The following is a 23,638-nucleotide window of genomic DNA, read 5'->3' as shown; positions in this document are numbered from 1 at the left end:
AGAGTATGTATGCATGAACGTGTATGTACATACATGCGGGGAATATATACACATATATTTACATCTATACATTGAATTACACTTTCTTAGTATTTTATGATCTTTTTTTAGTGGGGTGTCTCCTTCATAAGGCCATGTGTATAGAATATGACCCAAGCTGCTTATTGTTTGAGGAAGGCAGTGGAATCCGACCTTCTGAGAAAAAAACTTACTTCCTTATTTTGCCCCTGAGACTGCATAAAATAGGAAGGTCAAGCTGATTCAGATAACAAGTTTGTTTTCCCTTTGTTTCTGCTTTTTAAGCTTTAAATGAAAATGTTTGCTGAAAGAATCAAATTATGCTTTCTACTTGTTAAAGGTGTATTTAAATAAGGTAATGGGTACAGCACGCACTTTGTCTCAAATGAACTCCATCCAAGTAAATGTTTTCAGAAAGAGTTCAAGAATAAAATTAAAGATCCAAAGAGTTTCAGTCCACTTTTGCAATGAATCAAGAGAATTTACCATTTTTTCTGGTTCGGACCTCACTCATGAAAAGAAGGGGATTTCTTCAAGGCCAAAGGCAGTGAATTCAGGTGTCAGCCTTTAGTTCTTCTGTCCTGGGGTGGTAATGTCAGCATGACCTGTTAACCCTGAAAATTTTCAAATAAGTATCAGGGTAACTTAGGACCTAGACTAAGGTCCTAGATTGTGCTTTCAATGATGGGACTTACATGCTCTTTCTCCTTTCCCTCCCCTGCCTCTATCCTTTCTGATTTTAACAGCACTCGCAAACAAAATTACATGATGAATTTTTCACGACAACATGGGCTCAGGCACTTCTACAACAGAAGACGAAGGTCACTTAGACGATACCCATGAGGAATCAAAAAGTTTATTTTTCCTTCCAACTTGTGATGTGTTGTTTTCCGTTCTTTTAAATCTTGTACTGCATCTGATATCAGGAAATTTCTGTGAAGGACTTGGTGATTAACTGAAAGCCCTTCTCAAGACTGAGTATACACCACTTTCCCACACTGTGAACTAATGACAAGTGACTTATTTTCTCATAAGTAAATGTCTTCATGTTGATGTGTCTGTGCAAATTGTGATCTGTGGTAATATCAGTTACAGTGGCAGTATTGAAAATAAATAGTTTAACAGAAAAAAAAAGTTTAAGCACAAAAGTTTAAGAGATTTTATGTTTAAAATGGCATTTAGTACAGTATTTAACATTCTTGGTCACAAAGCTATTTAAGTGGACTGTATTTCAGCTATGTATCGTGTTTCATATGATTAAATTATCATTGTTTGTCCTTTATGTATTCTCTTCTACAATATAACAACACATTGACACTGTATTTACTTATGTTGCAATATTTTGCTGCTGAATTTCAGGCTACTTATATTCTGCAGAAAATTCATTGAAATACCTACTCAAGAAGATAGTTGTAAAGATATGGTATCTCCTTTAATACACCCCTTGAAATGTATGTTGGCTTAGCGTTGTTTTGTGGATAAGAAAGATGCCTGACCTTGAAATATTTTCTAATTAAAAATTGTGGATGAAGACCCTGTCTCCCACAAAGGAATTCCCATTTCCTTGTCTAAAGATTCTTTTAAAGTGTTCTGTGGCTGATTTACTAACAGTAACTGCCATTTTGTGTCTGTGGTAACAGAGTGATTTGTGAAACAGTGGATGTTTTCATTGTGTTCTCTTTGTGGATTGTTTTTCCTGCGGGTCATATTCATACCTTTCTGATGAAGTTGTACCAACACCAGCAACATTATAATGGCCCGGTAGCCCTGAACTCTCTATTAACTTAACGAAAAGGTTGCACTCTAGGGTGAACCATGCTAAAAGCCCATGCTTAAATAAAAATTATGTTCAAAAGCCATTGGAAGTTCAATTGTCTTTATTTACTGTTAATTAAATTTTCTGTAGGATTTGTAAGCCTGGTCAGGTTTGGAAAGAACAGTGTCAAATATATTTACTGTTTTTTTATTTTGTTTCATCATTGATAATAGCAATTATGAAGCCACACTCTCAATGTTGCCATTTTTCTCTTACTCAGTTTTTTTCTATTATTCACTCTGTAATTACACTAAGAAAAGCCAGTAGAGAATTTTGAAAATTATTTAACTCCTGAAAATTTTGTTAGCTGCTGACATAATTCCTAGCTCATAATAAGTACTCATAATAAGTACTCATGCATTCATTCAGCAGATATCTACTGAGTACTTGCTATTTGACAGGCACTGTGCTAAGTGTTGAGGATAAAAATGCTGATTGAGACATTTTCCCTGCTTGTTTTTAACATCTACAAAAAAATAAATATGTTGATATTGTTGAATTTGTTGGCTTTCCAGAGGGCTAAAAAAATATACCCAGGTAATAAAGGGCTGAGTGGCAGTAGTATTTCTCATTGGATGATCTCCAATGAGATTGGAGATTATTGGATTTCCCATTGAAACGATAAGGGATGATCTCACTGAGAAGTTTAGTTAAATTTTATTTTGAGTCTGGTATCAAATCCATTTTAAAGCATTGCCTTGGAGATACAAGGCCTTCTTTTTTCTACCTAATATATGACATATTGTATAATTTGGTGCATATGTGGCCCATAAATATTTCTAAATATTGTATCTTAATTGTTGATTCTTCGTTCACAAATTATCTGCTGCTGGTTCACCATTTGGTGGTATTTTTGTTTCATTTTTTTCATTGGTATGAGGGGTTGAATTTTTCCCAAAGCTTCATCTTTCCAAGTAACTTATATGTGCCATAGAACTACCCCCTGCCTACGGCTGAGATATTTTCAGTGCTCCCATCCACGTGTCTCGCCGTCAGAACAGGATTTAAACTCCCCACCAATTCATCTCCTCGAAATTTTAATAGCGTAAGTTGGGACTCACATCTATTGGTTTATTTAATTTGAAAACACAGTTAAAGTAGGAATTCAAGTATTGTTGGCTCAACTGACGTATCTTGCTAAAGGAAACAAAGTTTAGTAACTGATAAAAAGTATTTGTATGGCCAAGTTTCCATGGTTTCTACACTGTTGTCTCTTATTCACTGTACATTTTAATGTAAACTACACTCATATCTAATTTAAATATATTCAATATCACACGTATTTTACCTTTTACCTAAGAAATAACACCTATATTACTTTAAAAATTCCCCAAACTGAGGTTGTCACTAGCACTCTCTTCCTTATGTTCCAAGGTTAAAGAAAGAATTAGAGAGGATCGCTTAAAACATGTACCCATTCATTTTAATGTTTTCCAGTTGATATTTTTGACAGCAAATTGTATATGTCAGCAAGACCCCAGATGCTAGGACATCAAGAATACTGAAAATAAGAAAGTATGGTTAATACAAATCTTTGTAGAGAGTAGTATAGTATTAGTAACATTGAATATGTTACAATATCAGTAAAAATTGTATTTGTGTATACAGCATGACCAAGCTACTTCTGGGTATTTACCATAGTAAAACTCTCACATGTATACACAAAGAGATTTGTGCAAGAATGTTCACAGCAGCATTATTTGTACTTGGCAAATAATGGGAAGCAATCCAATTGTACATCAACAAGAGAATGGATAAATTGTGATTTATTTGCATAATAGAACATTGGTGGTGAAAATGGATAAACTTAGAGTATACCTATTAACGATAACAACAAGTTGCAAAATTATAAATGTAGTATGATGCCATTTATCAAATATTAAAACTTGCAAATACTGTGTATTGCTTATGAATACATGCATACGTTGCAAAACTATAAAAGCATGTATGGGAGTGATACATACAAATGCATGATGGTAGTTACCTCGGGTGAGGAAATAAGATTAGAGTGGGGGGTGTGGAAGACATTGTATCTAAAATATTCTATTTCTTTTTTAAAAGTCAGAAGATAATATAATGTTAAGACTTGAATGAGTTGTGTGCGTACAAATGGGCTTGTCATATTTCTGTTCTCATGTGAGGATCTAAATATTACAGCAAAAAAAAAAAAAGAATAGGGAATTCCCTGGCGGTCCAGCAGTTAGGACTCGGCGCTCACATTGCTGGGGGCCTGGTTTCAATATCCCGCAAGCTGTGTGACACGGCCAAAAAAAAGAAAAGAATAAATAGGCTTTGTCAGGCAGATTCAATGGGGAAATATATTCTAGCAATAGAGCAGCGTGTGCAAAAATGCAAAGATGGGAAGCAGCTTGGCTCCTTGGGGGAGTCAAAGCTCATTTGTATTTGAGGAGGGGTGCCGGGGAGCAGCCTGGAGAGACGTCAGGGTCCAGGGTTGCTGGGGGCCTTAGGAGGGAGGGAAGGGGAGTACTTTCTCAAACTAACAAAATTCAGCTTTACCCAGGAGGCACCGGGATAAGTCCACTCTGACCAGAGTGTGGAGAGGGGTTGGAGTTAAGAAAAGAAGCTGGGAGATTGGAATTAACAGGTAGATTTGGGACAACAGCTGAGGAATAATTTTAAGTTGTCTGATAAGAATGTTGCCAAGGATTCATACTTCTCTAGAGAAACTACAAACTGCTTCACATACAAAATATAGTAGTAAATACAAAAAGTGACTATGTGTTTATTTATTGTGCAGAAGGAAAAGAAAAAAAATAGCTGTTACTGAAAGAATCCCAGTTCAGAGGTGAGAGGAGCTTGTCATCATAACTGTATCTTCTATTTAGTCCTTTGGGTGCTTATTATAAGTGAATTTTTACAGTATTTTTTAAACCCAACATGGATGGAAATGGATGCTGTCTTTATAGACACAGAAGGCCATGCAATGACAATGGGAAAGTCTGCCTCTCTCCAGCGGCCTTATTACCTTATTCCAGCCCTTGGTTCCAGTGTCCAGAAACCATGCCAATACAGCAGAGAAAGAAAAGTTAAGTCTGGAAACATGACTTTTATGGAGAGAATACTGGTTGAATAATATATGGATATACATGTGAATAATAAAAAGGCACAGAAACTGTGTGTAAGAAATATTGCCTCAGTAAATCTGAGGACAGTAAACTAACTTACAGCAAAATTATTATAAGAATCCCTTAATGTTACTATCCATGGAAAACAGACATACTATGATAAGTCAGGCGCTTTTCACCACCTCTGCAATCACCGTAGCAAAAACTAAACAACTCCCTTAAACACTGAAGAAACCCAGGCATTCCTAATTTTAATGTAATTTCTTTCATGTTCATAGTTTAGGTGATTCGAAGCTGATTATTTGGTCTTCCTCTAAATTTCCTAACTGTAATAAAATATTTATAACTATAAAATGTTGGAAACTACATAAATATCCAAACATACATAAGTGTTTGAACACAGTGTGGTACATATACACAATGGAGTATTATGTAACTGTAAAAAAGAATGAGGATAATCTCTGTGAAGTGATATGGAGTGATTTCCATAGAGGGACGTGAAAAAAGCTAAGCACAAAAGAGCATTTACAGTCACTCTTTAAGAAAGAAGAGGAAACAGAACACAGAAGCTATACCTTCTTAGCTTTATGGAGAGAAACCAGGAAGAATAAGACAGAAAATCATGAAGTTGGTTACTCCCGGGGGGGATTGGGTGGCATGAGTGGAACAAAGGAGGGAAGACATTTCTCTGACTATTAACATTTGTATAGCTTTCACTTTGGAGGTCAATGTTAATCTACAAGTTCAAAAATTAAATCAAGCCACCAAACTGAAAGTAAACTCATCTCTAAACTAGAAACAATAGCACTAACTCACGAAGTTGTTGTGATATATGTTAATACAGGTAAGGTGCTTAGAACAATGCCAAGCACATGTGCCAAGCACTGAATAAGTGTTACTCAGTATTACTATTACAATTGTTATTATATTAGGTACCTGAGCACTACTTCCAAAAATAGTTTATAATCCACCTGTCTACAGTGTTGCTACTCAATATTTGGTCCTCCAATTGGCCCACCAGCCCCACCTAGGAGCTTGTTAGAAGTGCATCTCTCAGGCCCAACCCAGACCGACTGAATCAGAATCTGCATTTTTAACAAGATCCTCAGGTGATTCCCATGTACATTATAGTTTAAGTACTGGGCTGCAGGACCTGTGTGTGACAAGGTAATCTCCTAAGATGGCAAAGACCAGTGTCAAATGGACGACAATAGAAATTCATGTCACAGGAATCCCATTCCTTCTCAGTATCTCACTCTGTTAGGATTTATTCAGAGATGATCAAAGCCTGAAGAAAAGCAAAATTGGTTTTACACACCGGCCGAGATACCAGTAACTTCCTCATCACAGGACTCTTAGGCTGGTGTGGTGCTCTTGACGAGAGTGCCCTCCTATGGAGTAGAGAGGAAATTTCCAGCTCTCTCGTCCCGCGCTGCGAGGGTGATACCCGGCCTCTGCTCAGACGCCACTGGGTCTCCAAGCGCGCTTTTCAGCTTTAAGACCCGCTGCCAAATAGCTAGCTCATCATATGTGTCACAACAGTATGCACTCTGGAAACGCACAAAAGCAGAAAGAAAAAAAAGATGACCCTAATGAACCAACCATAATCCTTGCTAAGACAAAGCCAGAGGAAAGTTTTTATATTGAAATCATTTCTACCCCTCACCTTCTTGGATTCGTGCACTCTGGCCACGGTGCTCTCTTTTATCCTAGGTGTTAAAAATAAAACAGGCTCTTCCCTTCCCTCTTTGCTTCTTCTTTTATCCCTTCCTTCTTTCCAGCCTCCATTTCCCCTCCATTTATATTCCTTTCTCCTAAATTGCATATTATGTTGCATTACTTAATAAAAAACAAAAGCTGATTTGTAAATTCTAACTCGAATGCCTGGGAAAGAATCTGTCGCGCATGTTTGCAGGTAGTGTTCATCCGAGGCAATTCGTCAAAGCTTTAAAAAACAAAACAGGGCTTCCCTGGTGGCGCAGTGGTTGAGAGTCCGCCTGCCGATGCAGGGGACACGGGTTTGTGCCCCGGTCCGGGAAGATCCCACATGCCGCGGAGCGGCTGGGCCCGTGAGCCATGGCCGCTGAGCCTGCGCGTCCGGAGCCTGTGCTCCGCAACGGGAGAGGCCACAACAGTGAGAGGCCCGCGTACCGCAAAAAAAAAAAAAAACAACTGCACTGTCAATTCAGTATTGTCATTGTTCCTGTGTCAACGTGAGTCTCCATAATGAGTGTATTTTGAAATATCTGTTAGGGTATTTTCATTAAAAGAAAATGACAGTAAGCAATGAAATGTTTCCCGCTTGAATACTCTCGCTTGTCTATTCTGTTTGCTGCACGAATCCCATCTTGAGGAGTCCGTGGGCCGCGGGCGACGAGCGTGGGTGTGGCTCGCGCAGCACTGCTGGGCTGGACGCGCGGGGTGTGGCTTTCCTTCCACCTTAGAAGTTCGAGAGGAGGCTCTGAGGCGCAGGGGTCGCGCGGCGCGGCGGGGGGCGGGGCGGGCTCGGGTTACGGGTCGCGCCGGGCGCCGCGCCTCCACTGCCGGTCTAGGGAGCAGTGGCGCGGCGTCGAGGCGGCAGCGGCTCCGGAGCGCGGCGGGGCGGCGGCTCCGCCCAGGGCAGCGCCGGGCAGCGCCGGCCGGTGAGTGCGCGCGGGCCGGGGCCGGGGCGGGAGCGGCTGCGGCGCGCGCGGAGCGCCCCCCGCCTGGTCCGCGGGGGCCCACGGGGCTCGCTGCGTCGCCGCCTCTCCCGGCGTCTTTAGCTCCGCTCTGTGTCTCGGGCTCTCTACCTCTCCGAAAACCCCTTTCCTAAAACGAATTCAACATTTGACGTGCCCACGCCTTGGCCGTCTCTCACCCCTGACAGGATAAAGTCTGAAGAAGCGCCTTCCTTTGCCAACCCGCCCCCCCGAGGCCGCGGCCGCACAGCTTCTTTACCCGACGTTTGCGTCTTCACTGGACGTGTGCGTCCCTGTGGTTCTAACGCAACCCTCTGGTCTTTACAGTTTTGTTTTCGTAGTCTCTCAGGCGCCCAGAACCCTCCGCCTTAACCCGCTATGCGTAGCCTCAGGCCGCGTGTACCCCAGCCCCGGTGCTGCCCTTCGTCTTCTTCCTGGAGCCCGGCGCCGCCTCCGGCCACGCCGGGAGCCGGGGTGCGCTCGCCGCTTGGACGGCTCTGGTTCCCCCAGGGGAGCTGTGGTTCGGAGACTGGGCTGCTCCCCGCCTCCTCCCGGCGCCCAGGGGACGTTTGAACCTTGGGTCTCCGGCCTCTCCCTGAGCGGAGGGCTTGCTGAGAGCCTTCCTGCCCTAGAATTTGGTAGTGGTGGCCTCCCGCCTAAGACAAGTCTCCGGCCTAAGCAGTGGGCGCTCTACCGTAATAGCCGCCCTGATATGATGGCCTCCGAAAGCCCTGACTTGTAAAACAGTTGATCAGGAAATCAGTTCGCTTGCATTGACTGCCTAGCTGGGGCGCACTCTGGGCCAGACCCACGATGAAGCAGGATGGAAACCCTAAAGCGGCGGTCACACAGGCTGTGAGGCAGGTGGGGAGATTCTTTTCCTCCCCGTGATGAGGACTACGTATTAATGTGGGGTCTAAAACTTTCAAAACCTGAATGGAAACACAACAAAAATGGCAATTTCGGGGTGGAGGGTGGACTGATTCATCTTTTTCTTATCTGAGAACTGGGAATCTCTAGTGTTATATAAATGTATCATTTAAGGTGAGCTTGGAAATGGAGAGGAATTTGAAGCATGCAATAGGATGCATAAGCCTTTCTGAAGTGAAATTTGAAATAGGTTTTTGCCAGGCAATCCTTCTAATTATTTCTGTAGTGTTTCTTTGTTTCTGAAGAGTTTCAGGCAGGGGACGGGAGGCAGGAGAGAGAAATTCAAGCCAATGTGCATTAGAAAGAAACAGGGGGAAGAATTCGTAGGTAAGGTTGCTATGGCTGATATCTTAAGTGCACTGTTGGAAAGCATTCTAGCCTGTTAAGTAACACCTGAAGCCCCAATTCTGTTACGTAGCATTTCTTTCTTTTTTTTTTTTTTTCTCTTTAACTACTCTGAAACTATACAGAGTTACACGTTCCTCATTAATTTATGAGTGATACCAAAAGAATTGACTCAATCCAACAAGAATTTGAGCACCTTTCCTGTGTGAGGTGCTTTGCTAAGAGCTGCAGAAGAATGGAAGATGGTGGAACTTTGTAATTAAAACAACAACAACAACAACAGTGGACTGATTTGTAAGGTGTAGATGCGGTGCCTGTTCAATTTAAAATCAAAAACAGTTGGGCTTCTCTTCATGCTAAATGCCATGTGTAGCCCCTGATAACTTAATCATTTGGCAATTTTATCGTGCCATTGCAGGTGGTCTGCGTTTTAGTAATTCCAAAGTAAAAGGTTTTCTAAGTAATACAACTAAATAAGAAAGTACGTTTTCCTTAGCCTTTGCATTACCATTAAGTTAATGAAGTCAAAATCAACAAGAAAAATTAGATGTTGATTTTCCTTTCCTTTGGTTTCAAACTAGTGAAATCTTGCACGAAAGAAGACAGAGCATGAATAAATTTAATTTCTGGTGCTTTCTAAACTGTCTTATCTAAGTCCATTCTTTTGGAAGATAGATCCAGTTTCAGGAAATCTTTCAAGCCTTCTTTTGAAAGATAGTTCCAGAGACCAACTTCATAAAACCTTTAACTGTAGATACCAGAAGCCATCAACATCATCATCAGCTTCCCAATTTTACCCTTGAAAACAGTTGTATTCTAGGGGACTTTTGGGGAGGGGACAGGCCTTTTTTAAAATCTGGCCAAAGCTAGGGACTTGATCCCTAGAAAAAATGCACACTCATTTAGAATGTTGTGTATCTTTTGGAGGATTCATGGTATCTTGCTTAAGAACAGGGACAGTGGGACTTCCCTAGTGGCACAGTGGTTAAGAATCTGCCTGCCTATGCAGGGGACACAGGTTCGAGCCCTGGTCCGGGAAGATCCCACATGCTGTGGAGCAACTAAGCCCGTGAGCCACAACTACTGAGCCTGTGCTCTAGAGCCCACGAGCCACAACTACTGAAGCCTGTGCGCCTAGAGCCCATGCTCTGCACCAAGAGAAGCCACCTCAGTGAGAAGCCCGCGCACAGCAACAAAGACCCAGCACAGCCAAAAATAATAAATAAATAAATAAATTTATTAAAAAAACAAAAAAAGAACAGGAGCAGTAAATAAGTCAGAAGGTAGGTAGATGGAGGAAAATGGAAATGAAGCAAGGATGTGGCTAAATCCACAGACTGTAGATATATTTTAATTTACTTCAAATGGAATAAATACCTGGCCTTTTGAGTAAGTGTTCTGTGAATGGGAAGTAATAATTGTAATAATTAGTTGTAAAAGACTGAAGACAAATTAGTCCTATTAATTTTTTAGTTGCTCAAGATCAGCTTTTATCTTGAACATCATGAATCTCGTTTTTCAGTTTTTCTTTTTCTTCTCAAGGAAAGTGTTTCTGAGATGATTTTTCTCTTAGCACTGATGCCTCATTCAGAACCGTTTATCACCTGCCAACTTTTCTAATATGGGAATGGTTGAGTTCAAAATTTGAAGTTACTCTCACACAACACATACTAGTAGTTCACCTTTGGGAAGGAGATAGATATATCATATAATTACCATATTCAATGTGAACCACTGTGATAGCAGTGGTTGTGTCTTGGAGAGAGTTGGTTAGTATTAGGAATGAGTGGACAGCATTAAGAATATTTTGGACATAAATTCTTTTAAAAAGAAACAGTAACCAGTGGACTAACTTTCCTTCTTCTATCCCCAGGGCCAAGGAGCAAGCTCTCCCATCTCCAGCTCTCAGCCTCACAGATCAGGATTTCACTGAGCTGCACTAGACCTCCCATCTGGGGACCCTGCCCCCTGCTCTGTGTGCTGCACATTGGATCTGGGTAAGTAGAGGCCCCTGGAACTAGTAAAATGGGAGAGTGAGTCATAGGTAGTGATGAATTTTACCTGGACTACAAGATTCCTTAATATTTCCAGAAGCCTATATCATGTAGCACTATTTGGAAGAAAATGGTAAGAAAGAGAATGCCAGAACCATCACGGTTTACTGTCTCCTTTTAACTTGGATCAGGACCAACCTAACTGATCCTTAGATATGAACCAGTTTTAACTTATCTTACCTTTGAGTGACAACTAGGTAACTGGTCACAACCCTAGAATGTCATTGATAGACATTAACTGGATTACTAAATTAATGGAGATCATGGTTTTAATCCAAGTTCTCTCCTTAACTAGGTATGTGATCTTGGTTAAGTAACAAATCAATTAAATTATTTGGACCGTAATTTTTCTATGGATGAAGTGTATGTCATGGGATCAGTGGTTCTCAACTACTGTGTAGTTCCCTGCATTTGATGGAACTGGAGAGTTTATTTAAAATATGTGTATACACTGGGTCAGAGATTCTGATTTAATTGGTCTGGGGCAGGCCCAGATATCTCTGTTTTTTACAAGTCCCCCCACACCCCCAGGAAACACTAATGTCCAGCCAAGATTGAGAATCACTGGGTTAAATAAACACTAAGAACTGATTCTAAGGTTGTGTAACCTAAAAGCAGTAAAATCTGCTTTCATGCGTAGCTTGGCCCAGCATTACGTCCACTCCATGGTAACCAAGCCTAAACACACCTTTCTAAGAAGCAGTCCAAATCAAGCAATTTAAATTTATTCAGGGAAGATGCTGTGCCTTCTCGTGGTTTCAATATTCCCACAATGCTTTGCGAGTTCTCGGCACCTCGTTCGTTTTGATGGACTGAATTAGGTGTAACTCTGCCCATCTAAAATGATTAGCTGTTCCTGAAGGTCCCCAGAGACGATTATCTCTCTTCTCTCGGTATCCATGCCAGTGTTTACTAGCCTATTGAAAGTTTCTCCTAGAGGTGATCTGTGACTTTCTGGGGTTGGGGAGGTGTCAGCAAGGGATAAGGATGATCACATCGATCGTTGCTGAAATGTGAGCTTCTGTGTCCAAACTGAGATAAAAAAATGATCCTCACACCTTCTCAAGTAGTTGTAGACTATCGAGTTACCAGAACTGAGATAAGAGCACATTGTGTACTTTCATCAGTTGTTGGGACCTAATCTTGTTGCCATTACATTGTAAATTCTGTACATGTTCACGCTTTGAAAATTATTCTTCAGTTTAGAGATAGGAGTTATTAAAGTGTAATCCGTGAAATTTATTTCTCTTTATCCTACCCTTTTTTCCCTCCCACTGCCCTTCGTATCCCAAAACACTTAGAAGAAGAAAAGAAACTGTGTATGTGTGACTGTTAGATCAGTAAAGGGAAATGGACCTAAGTTGACAAAAGATGGAAAGGCATTAAGAAGGAAACGTAAAACAAGGCTAAGGAGGCTCATGGATTGCAAGGAGCTACACTTAATTTCTTTTCTCTCTGCTATTGGTCTTAGAGCTCCTACACATTTATTCTCAAGTTTTCTAAACTTTAGGCAAATCGGATCCCACCTGCTGTGTGTTGGTAGATGTGTTGGTAGATGTGGGCTTGTGGCCCATGATCCCTACGTGTTCCCTGCATCTTCCATACACAGTACGTGGAGTGGTATCTTCATGGGTGAATTGGCAGCCTGGACATACTTGGTCTAATTCAGCATTGACCAATCCCAGAGCCCAACTTAATCCTAAATAATGTCTTAGGTTGGGGAATATTTTCTTCTGGAGTGGAAAGCTACTGGCTCTGGGGCTCTTTACTTTTGTGTCTCAGAGCTGCCCTTACCTGGAGTCAAAAATGTGATGGAGAACCACAGATTCAGCTCAGCCTCGCACTCTCCATCCTCCTAGAGCTGGCTGCACTCAGAAAAAATTCTAAGATTGGATTCGTTTTATATGTTTATTGCTGATCATTGTTCCCAAAGATTTAGTGGTATTGGGCACAGGCTGTTTTTTTATTTCACAATTTATTCTTTATCTACGTCTTAAAATGAATTAAGATAGGAACAAATGTGCTAGAAAAAGATGGTTTTATCATCATAACTTTAAATCTAATGAAAAACTTAATTCTTGCTAAACTCAAACACCCAATTATGTGTTTATATATAAGCATTTGTCCTCCCACAGATCTAATTTTTGAAGCTAGTAAGTATAATCAGGGTTGGTCTGGTTCTTAGGTTTTGGTTTCAATTATCATTAGTTTGCTTTTTAATCTTTACTTCCTCAAGGTAATTAGAAATGATAACATCTTCTTAACTGGTCCCTGTTTTCTTGAACACTTTTAACAACAGTCTCCAAAGCTAGCAGGGTATTTTGTTTCTTCCTTCCTTCCTTGATTCACTTATCCATTCAACAGGTGTCTGATGAATTTCTGCTTTGCACCTGTCCTCCTATAGCTTTCATTTTTGCGAAGGCAGGAGGGGAGACAGAAAATAAAGAAGTAAAATACATTGTGAGTTAGATGGTGATACGTGCCGTGGAGAAAAAGAAAGCTGGGAGGAAGGCAGTGGAGGAGTTGGTTGGGCAATATTTAAAATAAGGTGGCCTGAGAAGGTGACCCTGAGACTAGACCCAAAGATGATTAAAAAAAAAAAAAAGAAAAAGAAAAGAATAGGTTATGGAGCTTTCTGGGAGTGGAGCTTTCTAGCCAACACAGTGGCCCTGAGGCAGGTGTGGGCCTGGCACATACACAAAACAGCAAGGAGGTCCGAGTGGCTGGAGCAGAGGGATGACGGGGGAAGTGGAAGGAAATGAAATCAGCAAAGAAAGGGGTGGCTGTGTGATGGAGTCTGGGAGGGTGGGGAAGATCTCGTAGGGCCTTTTCCATGTGATACTTCTATGGTGAAATGAAGATGCGGCTTCTTACTGGTTAGCCAAAACAACGGAAGCCCTGTGATCTCTGTTTCTAGTTTGTTACACCCTCTGGATGTTAACCAGTTTTTGTTTCCTCATCAAATCAGGTGATACCGATATTTCCCCTTGTGGTTTCTTTATCCCCAAGGTTGGCTCTGGAGTGGGATTCAGTCTTCCCATCTTTGCTTTCTTGATGCCCTGAAGATTAGGCTTGCCCTTCCTTTTTAAAGAACGTGCCACTAGTCAATAAGAAACAAAAATGGTCAGTACCAAAACCAACAATCATGAGACAAATTAATAAACTTATACAATGTATATCCTTGGTTTATACTGTAGTCCAGACAAAAAGTGGTTGCATTGCTAGCGAATAGAATGTAGCCTGTGTGATTTGTTGGGTCTGCATATTGTTTTATAAAAATTTGTGTTGGTTTCCAACATTTAAAAATTAAAGTTTTCATTAAAATACAGTTTCAAGTTCTCTTTGAAAATTGAATGTTCTATTTATATGAAGTTCTAGGATGAGCAAAACTAATCTGTGACGATGGAAATCGGAACTGAGGCTCCCTGACATGGGGGTGTGGCAGGGATTGACTAGGTAGGGCCACTAGGAGAAATTCTGGATGATGAAAAGGTTCTGTGCATAGTAGTCTGAAATGCATGATAAAACACATTAAACCAAACACTGATCTGTGCAGTTCATTATATGTCAGTCGAACCTCAGTATGAAGAAAGTTTAAAATGGAAGCCAACATTCAGTGAGAGCTGACTAGCAGTGACCACTTCGGACTTGGCATGTGCTCTTGAGATTGGCACAGACTCACCTGGTTCACTTCAATCATTGTCATTACCTACCTGGCCCCTGTAGGTGGTATTGGTGTGTGATTCCTGCAGTAGTGGTTTTGGTTTCAATTATCAGTAGAGAACAAATCTGAAAGGGCCTGATAATGCGTCACTGGCTGTGGAGAAATTATTACCTGCCTCCTCGGGTTGCATGTGAAGCATGTAACAAAAACATAAATCTGGTAGCTTGGGTCCATCCATCTCTCAATTAGCGGTATTCTCAAATCTGGGATTCTCAGAGGTCTCTGAACATAAATCTCACCTTTCCTCTCAAATGTAAGGGTCGCCTATGTTTGCAGACTCCTCCTCTGAAAGTATAACAGAAAGTACCTTTCAATCCTATTATCAGCACTTAAAACTTACTTTTATTATGTTTGTTATGAAAATAATAGGGTCTACTGTGGAAATCCTAGAAAGTACAGGCAAGAAGAAAATAAAATTACCCACAATTCCAAACATAACCTCTGTTTACCATTTTGTGATAAATGCTTTCACATTTTTCTCCATACATCTATATATACTTTATATTGAAAATACATTTACTATGTAAAATTTAGCACACAATCACCCAATTTGCAAAATGAAAAAAAAAAAGTAAAAATGAAAGATGACAGACTAAGGACAGGCATTTGCCTTCCCTCTGTCCTATAACTCTTTTTAAATGGCTGTAACATTATACAAATAGTAGGAAGAACTCTGAAGAGAATGGGATAGCGAAATGTTTGGAGGCAAGTTGCTGATGAAACAGATGATGAAACAGAACCAAGATGAAACAGAACCAAGATTTGGATCACCACCAGGATCAGGAAGGACCACCAGGGGAGGGAGAGTGACCCTCTAGAAAGAAGCTCTGAGCATGAAGTCAGCAAGGACAGAGAGCAGGCATAAGCAGGGGGGCCTGAAAGCAGAGAGACTGGGCGTTTGGCATTGAAGAGTAAACCCTTTCTGTTTCTGGCATTTGAAAAGAGAGGTGCCCCTAGCCTGAAGGCCAGCTCTTGCCTCCTCATCCTGAAGTAAAGCTACACAGCATTGTAAATCAACTATACTTCAATTAAAAAAATAAAATAAAAATCTAAGGACTATCAAAAACAGAAAGAAAATAGCTTTAAAAAAATGTGAGTACCCTCAGTGATTAAAAAGATATTGTTTCCGTACAACAAAAACACAATTCTATAAAGAAAAAGTATAATCAAAAAACAGGCAAAAAAGGATCTTGAAATTTTAAAATAAATAAATTTTATTTTAAATAAATAAATTTTAAAAATAATTGCTAAAATAAAAATTAGTTTATTAGAGCAGCTGAAAGATAAAGTTTAAGAAATCTCCTGGAATGTACAATGAAATGTCAAAGAGATGGGGAATATATATGCTAGAAAAGATAAGAAACAGAAATAGTCCATTAAGTCCACTTTCAGCCTATTGGGGCTCTAGAAAGAGAAAACAAAATGGAAGGGAAGAAGTTGACAAAAAAATACTAGGAAAAGATTTCCTGTAGTTGAGGAAAAGCGTGAGATAAAAATGATCCATCAAATGAATGGAAAAATATCTATATAGAGATATAATCATTATAAAATTTCAGAGTCAAGGATACAGAGAGGTTCCTAAAACTTTCTGAAAGAGAAAATAAAGTCACTCAAGATTGATGTAAAGCTTCTCATCATTGAACTGGATACTAAACTACAGTGGAGCAATGCTTTCAGAGTTATGAGGGAAAATGATTTTGAACTTAAAATTCTATTGCCAGTAAAATTATTAAGTGTGAGAGTAAAATGAAGACCTTTTCAGATCTTCAAAGACTCAGGCAATTTACTTGCAAGTACCCTTTCTGAAACAGTTGCCTAAGGATGTGCTCTAGCAAAAAGAGAGTAAAAAGTAAGAAGGAGGAACATGTGAAATAAGAGTGTTACTCCCCAAATGCAGTCCTAGGCTGGCAGCTTTGTACCAGGCTTAGAAAGAAATTGATACAAATTAAAACAAGTAGTCAGTAAACTCCAAGAAGAATGACTTTAAGAAGAACTAAGTAATTTCTGTTCAACAGATAGAACCAGTAATGAACTATATTCACAGAGTTATAATAACAGGACATCTAGCAACCTGGAGAACTAAACTGAGTCATATAGACCTCCCTTCAGTACAAACATACAAAAATAAAGAATAAAACACAATGACATGTTTAAATAAGTAGTTAACTTTAAAATAAAGACTGTCAGAAGAATGCAGGAAATGGTTTAAAAGAGCACTAAGTGCAAGCTTATACTCAGCACAACCATAGCAGTTTCTCTGGGGGATACAGATCCTGGGGTGTGGGGATGGGATCATGCCATTTAAATCTGGAAGGAAGACGTGACCTCAGGCCCAAGGAGACAGGGAACCTCTTCTCACCTCCCTCCCATTTAATATGAGCTCACAATTTTAAAAACCTACAAACCACCATAAGGGGGGTGTCAGCAAACAAAACAAATAGAAGAATCACATCCCAAAGAATTGAAAATAATAGAAATATGTGAAAAAAATCATAAGTGTGTTAAAAATTATTAAATGAGTGGGCTCCCCTGGTGGCGCAGTGGTTGGGAGTCCGCCTGCCGGTGCAGGGGACATGGGTTCGTGCCCCGGTCCGGGAGGATCCCACATGCCACGGAGCAGCTGAGCCCGTGAGCCATGGCCGCTGAGCCTGCGCATCCGGAGCCTGTGCTCCACAACGGGAGAGGCCACAGCAGTGAGAGGCCCGCGTACTGGGGGGGAAAAAAAAAAATTATTAAAGGGGTAAAAAGAATGGAAAAAAGGAAAAAAATAGTGCACAAAAAAGCATATTTCAAAAAGAAGGTAAACGAAAAATATAGGCTTTTTTAAAAATTAATGTACTAACTAAACAACATATTAGAGCCAAAGGTAGATTAGTGGACTAGAAGCCAAATCTGAGAAAATTGCCTAGAATCAACCCATTGAGTTTAAAAGATGGAAAATGTCAGAGGTTAAAAGACACAGTGGTATGAGAAGCTCCAACAAATGTCTAATAGAAATTCCAGAAGGAAAGAATAGAGAGAATGACTTAGCCTATATTGGTTATATAGGTCAACAAATTAAAAGGTAATACAGGGACTTCCCTGGTGGTGCAGTGGTTAAGAATCCCCCTGGCAATGCAGGGGACCCGGCTTTGATCCCTGGTCCAGGAAGATCCCACATGCCATGGAGCAACTAAGCCCGTGTACCACAACTACAGAGCCTGCGTGCCACAAGTACTGAAGCCCACGTGCTTAGAGCTGGTGCTCCGCAACAAGAGAAGCCACTGCAATGAGAAGCCCCCGCTCACCACAACTAGAGAAAGTCTGCATTGCAGCCACGAAGACCCAATGCAGCCAAAAATGAATAAATTTTTCTTTTTAAGTAATACAATCTAGCAAAAAATTGCAGGCAATGTGGAGACTTAAATATTCATTTTTCATGGTAAGCATTCATAAATGTCTAATTTCGATAAATCAAAAGATAGACTCAGCCATGAAAAGAAACGAAATTGAATTATTTGTAGTGAGGTGGACGCACCTAGAGTCTCTCATACAGAGTGAAGTAAGTCCAAAAGAGAAAAATACTGTATGCTAACACATGTGTGGAATCTAAAAAAAAAAAAAATGGTTCTGAAGAACCTAGGGGCAGGACAGGAATAAAGACACAGACGTAGAGAATGGACTTGAGGACACGGGGAGGGGGAAGGGTAAGCTGGGACCAAGTAAGAGAATGGCATGGCCATATATACACTACCAAATGTAAAATAGCTAGTGGGAAGCAGCTGCATAGCACAGGGAGATCAGCTTGGTGCTTTGTGACCACCTAGAGGGGTGGGATAGGGAGGGTGATGCAAGAGGGAGGGGATATGGAGATATATGTATACATATAGCTGACTCACTTTGTTATACAGCAGAAACTAACACACCATTGTAAAGCAATTATACTCCAAAAAAGATGTTACATATATAGCCATATAATTATATTACTTAGAGCAGTGGTTCTCAATTCTAGAGGAGATTTGGAAATGTATCATAGTGGCTGGAGGGCACTACTAGCATTTATTTAGTATCGGAGATGAAAATGCAAAGTGCACAGCACAGTTCCACACAAGTCCCACCCAAAATACTAATAGCACTCTTTTTGAAAATGCTGATTTAGAGTTAAAAATAAGCCCACAAGAAGAACTAAAAACAAAAACTGGTTTTAAGAAAATGGTCCCTTCAGTGAATACAGCTGGAGTTGGGGAAAAGAGGGATGGAAAACTGTTTATTTTTGTGATTAGCCCTTCCATAATACTTGTATTTTTATCATGTCTGTATTATTTTGACTAAAGTTATTATTTTAGAAAAGGAAATGACTGGTAAGCCAGTAGTTCTTTCATTTTCACTTAAACTAGAGAACTCTTTCTTATTAAAATATCTGTCATTCAAACTTAAGCACCAATATGATTTACTGAGCTTTTTGTCCCAAAGAAGATTCTGGAGGCATATCTTCTGACTATTAATGATCTTTCATGTGTTCCTAGTTGGAAAATAAATCTTGCAATTTATCAACTTAAGGAGTCACAGAAAATTAGTGCTGGAAGAGATTCAGTATCTTTAGTGGAATTGAATAATTTTTCCATGGTATGGTGGTTTTTATAAATTTATTTATTCATTTATTTTTGGCTGCGTCGGGTCTTCGTTGCTGCCCACAGGCTTTCTCTAGTTGTGGAGAGCGGGGGCTACTCTTTGTTGCCGTGTGCAGGCTTCTCATTGCGGTGGCTTCTCTTGTCGTGGAGCACAGGCTCTAGGTGCGCGCGGGCTCAGTAGTTGTGGCCCACAGGCTCTAGAGGGAAGACTCAGTAGTTGTAGCACATGGGCTTAGTTGCTCCGCAGCATGTGGGATCTTCCCAGACCAGGGCTCAAACCCGTGTCCCCTGCATTGGCAGGTGGATTCTTAACCACTGTGCCACCAGGGAAGTCCCTGGTATGGTGGTTTTGATCAGTAGTTCTGTATAGGACAAAGGAGGATGGGAATATGTTCAAATAGCTAGAGCATATGGCTTCAAATTTGAATGTGTAGCCTGCCTTTTATGGTCCTATAAGACCTCATCCTATTCGACCTCTCCAGTTTCATTTCCTATAACTACCTAAAACAAAGTTGTTACCAGTGCTTTTGGTATTCTGTGAATAGGTCCTATTAATTTTTACCTTTCACTTCTGCGTGCAGAGTCACACACCTTCACTTTTTGCCTCAAGAGCTACTTCCAGTGCAGTATCCTCTCTGAAACCTTGCTTGACCTCTAATCTTGCTTCTAATTTGGTTAAGACCACCATGCTTCCTAAGCAACAAATCACAAGTGACAACATATGCCTATAATTAATATAATTTCGATAAAAGTAGATAAACATTTTGATACGATTAATCTGATGCACAGTTAATGAGATAGCATAGCATAAGAGCATGGTTTCTGCAGTGAGCAGACCTAAATTCCAATCCCAGCTGTTATTACTCCTGAAAAATGTGGGTAATTCCTACCTTCCATAGATACTGTGATTCTTCAATGGCAGAGTGTCAATAAATGTTATACTATAATGACTAATTATTGTGTATAGACAAGCTCACATAAATGTCAATCATTCATAATATTTTTAAGTCAATTTGAAGTTTTTATGTACTCACTTTGTAAGTTATCCACTACTTAAAATGAGCATTAACATTGTTTAAATATGAACTATATTTTATTACCATTACACACATAAACTCAGATTGAAAAACAAAATCTCACTTGTGATAGCAGAAAATTAGAAGTAGCCTAAGTGTCTAATAATAAGGAAGGTGGTTAACTAAATCATGGTACATATATATTAGAAAATATTATAAAATCATTAAAAAATATCTTCTGAAGTTGTTTATTTTTTTAAATTTTATTCTTTATTTTTTGCTGCATTGGGTCCTTGTTGCTGTGTGCGGGCTTTCTTTAGTTGCGGTGAGTGAGAGCTACTCTTTGCTGTGGTGTACGGGTTTCTCACTGCGGTGGCTTCTCTTGTTGTGGAGCACAGGGTCTAGGCACGTGGGCTTCAGTAGTTGTGGCGCAGGGGCTTAGTTGCTCCACGGCATGGGGGATCTTCCCAGACCAGGGATCGAACCTGTGTCCCCTGCATTGGCAGGCAGATTCTCAGCCACTGCGCCACCAGGGAAGTCCCTGAAGTTGTTTATTGACATGGCAAAATGTTTATGATATAATGTTAAGTAAAAAAAAATTTTAATGCAAAACTATTAAGACTATTTCAGCCAAGTAAATATACATTACACATACATACAAACATATGTATTTGCAATATACATTTACTATGTATCATTTATGCATGAGAAAAATGGAAAATTTCCAAATTTTCACAGTGCTTATATATTACTTTTATAAAAAGAAGGAAAAAAGTAACATGACTTTTATATCAAAGGCCCTTGACCTGATTTCCTAAGTGTTGTATTTCCTCACCAATGATCTCTTGCCCCCATCCCCAGAGCCTCCTATGTTCCCCTGTATGTTCCATTATTTCATATGCCCCTAGCCACCTGTAAGACATCCTTAAAAGGATATAGATTGCTGCAAAGACATTAGATGACAAGTTCCCTGAGGGCATGTACCATAGTTTATTAATCTGTAAGCATAGTCAACTTGCATGTTTCAACCAAACATATAAGTAGAGACTAAGTAGGTTTGTATTGGAACGAATGAATAAAGGGAGACCCAAGGCCTCGAGAAATGGAGCAGGTGAAAGGAAATAAATGTGAGGTTTGTCTAAAAGATAATGGTAATTATAAATAATAAATATTGAGTGCCTTATCCTAAGCGCTTCATAATTCTTACATTAAGCCTCAGTGTAGCACTACTAGTACTGGCCAAGCAAATCGAGGAACATCCACGTAACAGCACAGTATGCAGCTGTTTAAAAACACAAGAAAGAGGAAACTTTTTTGTACTGATATGGAAAGATCACCAAGATATAGTAAGTGAAAAAAGCAAGGTGTAGAATGGGGTTAAGTCATGCTACCGTTTATAAGAAGACGACCATATACCCATATCTGCTTATGTAGAAAATATCTCTGGAAAGACACACAGGAAACTGACACCATGATTGCTCCCAGCCACGGAATGGCAGTATAACTTCACTTTAATTCTTTTTGCACATGAATTTTTGAGCCTTGTGAATATGTCAGTGATTCAAAAAGACAATAAATGAAAACAAAGGAAAACCATTATCCCCACTTACAAATGAGCAACCCGAGGTTGAAGGAAATTAGGTACCCTCTCCACAGTAGTAACGGTCACACTTATTGAGCACTTACTGTGTGCCAGGCCCCATGTAAGTACTTTAGAAACATTTTCTAATTTATTTTCACAGATATATAACGAGGTTTTATCTGAGTGGTATAGCTGAAGAATCGGAAGGAAACATATAATTTATTTTCCAATCCAGGACATTCTGGAAGTAAGAATTACTCTGGGACAGCAAGCATAACCCAGGACTTATGGTCACCCTATTTAGAGAGGTTAGGTAACTTGCTAGATGTCCTAGCAAGAGGCCAGTACCAGTACCGAAACTTAGATCTGTGTGATTTCACAGCCTATGCTCCGAACTTCCACTTATAGATAAACAAATGAAGGCTTGCAAAAACACATATCGAGTGCCAGTTCCAGTCTACAAACACAGTCTCTCCGAACCCAAAGCCTACCATACGGTGTTGCCTCTCTGGATACTAATCTAAGAATCCTTTGGCTGAGGAGGTAGGTGGCCTCCTCCTCAGGGGAGGTAGATAATTATAAAAGAAGAGGGAAAGGATGGGAAGAGCCCCAGGCTACATCCTCCAGCAACCTTGGCCCCCAACACTCAAAAACACTCCCGGAGCATTCAGTCAGCAAGCTGCATGCCACTATGTGCTAGGTGTTCAGACAGTGGCCCTCCCCTCATGGAGCTTACAGTCTACATTCAGGACCAGTTTGCATGGATTTTGCATGGCCTTTCTACATATTGGGCCTCTTTAATTAATCAGTGGTTGTTAATAAGGAAAAGCAGGGAATTTATCTTGGTTATGCTAAAAGTCCCAGAAGTGTAGAAAAGAGGAAGCAGCTTTTTCAAATTGCTTTCAGGGAAAGGCTGGTAATGTCATAGGTGAAAGAAAAATTATTTCTGGACTGTAATTCTTTTCTGGACTATAGTCTTACTCTGTGAGCTTTGAAAAATAGAGACTCCAGAATTACTAAATCAGAATTTCTAGAGGGCCTGGAAATCTGTGGTTTTTGACGCTCTCCATGTGATTCCAATGTGCTTCCAAGTATGGGGACTCCTGGTCTAGTTGATCCTGTCATAACAGTATAGAATAGCTCAGATGATTGAGAGGCAGAACTAGGGCCAGACCCTGCCCCCAACCTCCAGTTTGGAGCATCTTCCACAAAAGCATAGTGAATCTTCATAATTGTCAAGCAATTAATTCTTGCCTTTAGTCTGAAGTTTAAAATGTTGCTGCTGTTCTAAATAAAAATGTAGTTTTACATTTTTGTTTATAAATATCTGAGCCTTTTATATTTGATGACTACTTTGAATAGGAAACAAGGTTTGCATTCTGAGAATATTTTTGGATAAGTCAGGTGAGTGAAGATGAGCTCCTTTTCTCACAAAGTGAGGGAGTTAAATTGTATGATTTCCAAGATTACTTTCAGATCTAGAAATCTATGTTGAAAGGTGTTCTAAACTGTTTTTAAATCCCTTCTTTCATAGCTGTGGAAAGCAGGGCTTGAATGTCTAGATCAATTTGCTTTTCTGTTATTAGTATTTTCGTTGGAGGGCCTGCCAGAAGACTTGTCCCTTTGGGCCATCTGAGAGGTGACTTTTCTCATGTGAGGGTTTATGTACTTAGTCTTACAACTTGGTGATTTATAATTGCAATCAGCACACTTGAAGCTCATTATCTGTCAGATAAGCGTCTGGTCATTTGATCTCCTGCATTGGTCCCTTGGTTACTT

The 23,638-nt window shown here is 40.1% G+C and overlaps 2 protein-coding genes across 2 annotated transcripts in view; both read left to right on the top strand.

The window, feature by feature from the left end:
* RELN (reelin) overlaps positions 1-1,877 on the top strand; it is a 509,830-nt gene extending 507,953 nt beyond the window's left edge. Inside the window, exon 64 of the mRNA XM_004263378.2 lies at positions 765-1,877. Coding sequence (XP_004263426.2) covers positions 765-861 — 97 coding nt within the window. The 3' untranslated portion in view covers positions 862-1,877. The remainder of the gene's footprint in view (positions 1-764) is intronic.
* Positions 1,878-10,745: 8,868 nt separating this feature from the next.
* Positions 10,746-23,638, top strand: part of SLC26A5 (solute carrier family 26 member 5) — a 52,490-nt gene continuing 39,597 nt past the window's right edge. Inside the window, exon 1 of the mRNA XM_033439554.2 lies at positions 10,746-10,870. The gene's annotated coding sequence lies outside the window, so the exon portion shown is untranslated. The remainder of the gene's footprint in view (positions 10,871-23,638) is intronic.

This window comes from Orcinus orca, chromosome 9 (assembly GCF_937001465.1).
Source record: "Orcinus orca chromosome 9, mOrcOrc1.1, whole genome shotgun sequence".
NCBI classification, from domain to species: Eukaryota; Metazoa; Chordata; class Mammalia; order Artiodactyla; family Delphinidae; genus Orcinus; species Orcinus orca.
Note: the sequence above shows the minus strand (reverse complement) of the source record. Positions and strands in the feature narration are given on the sequence as shown.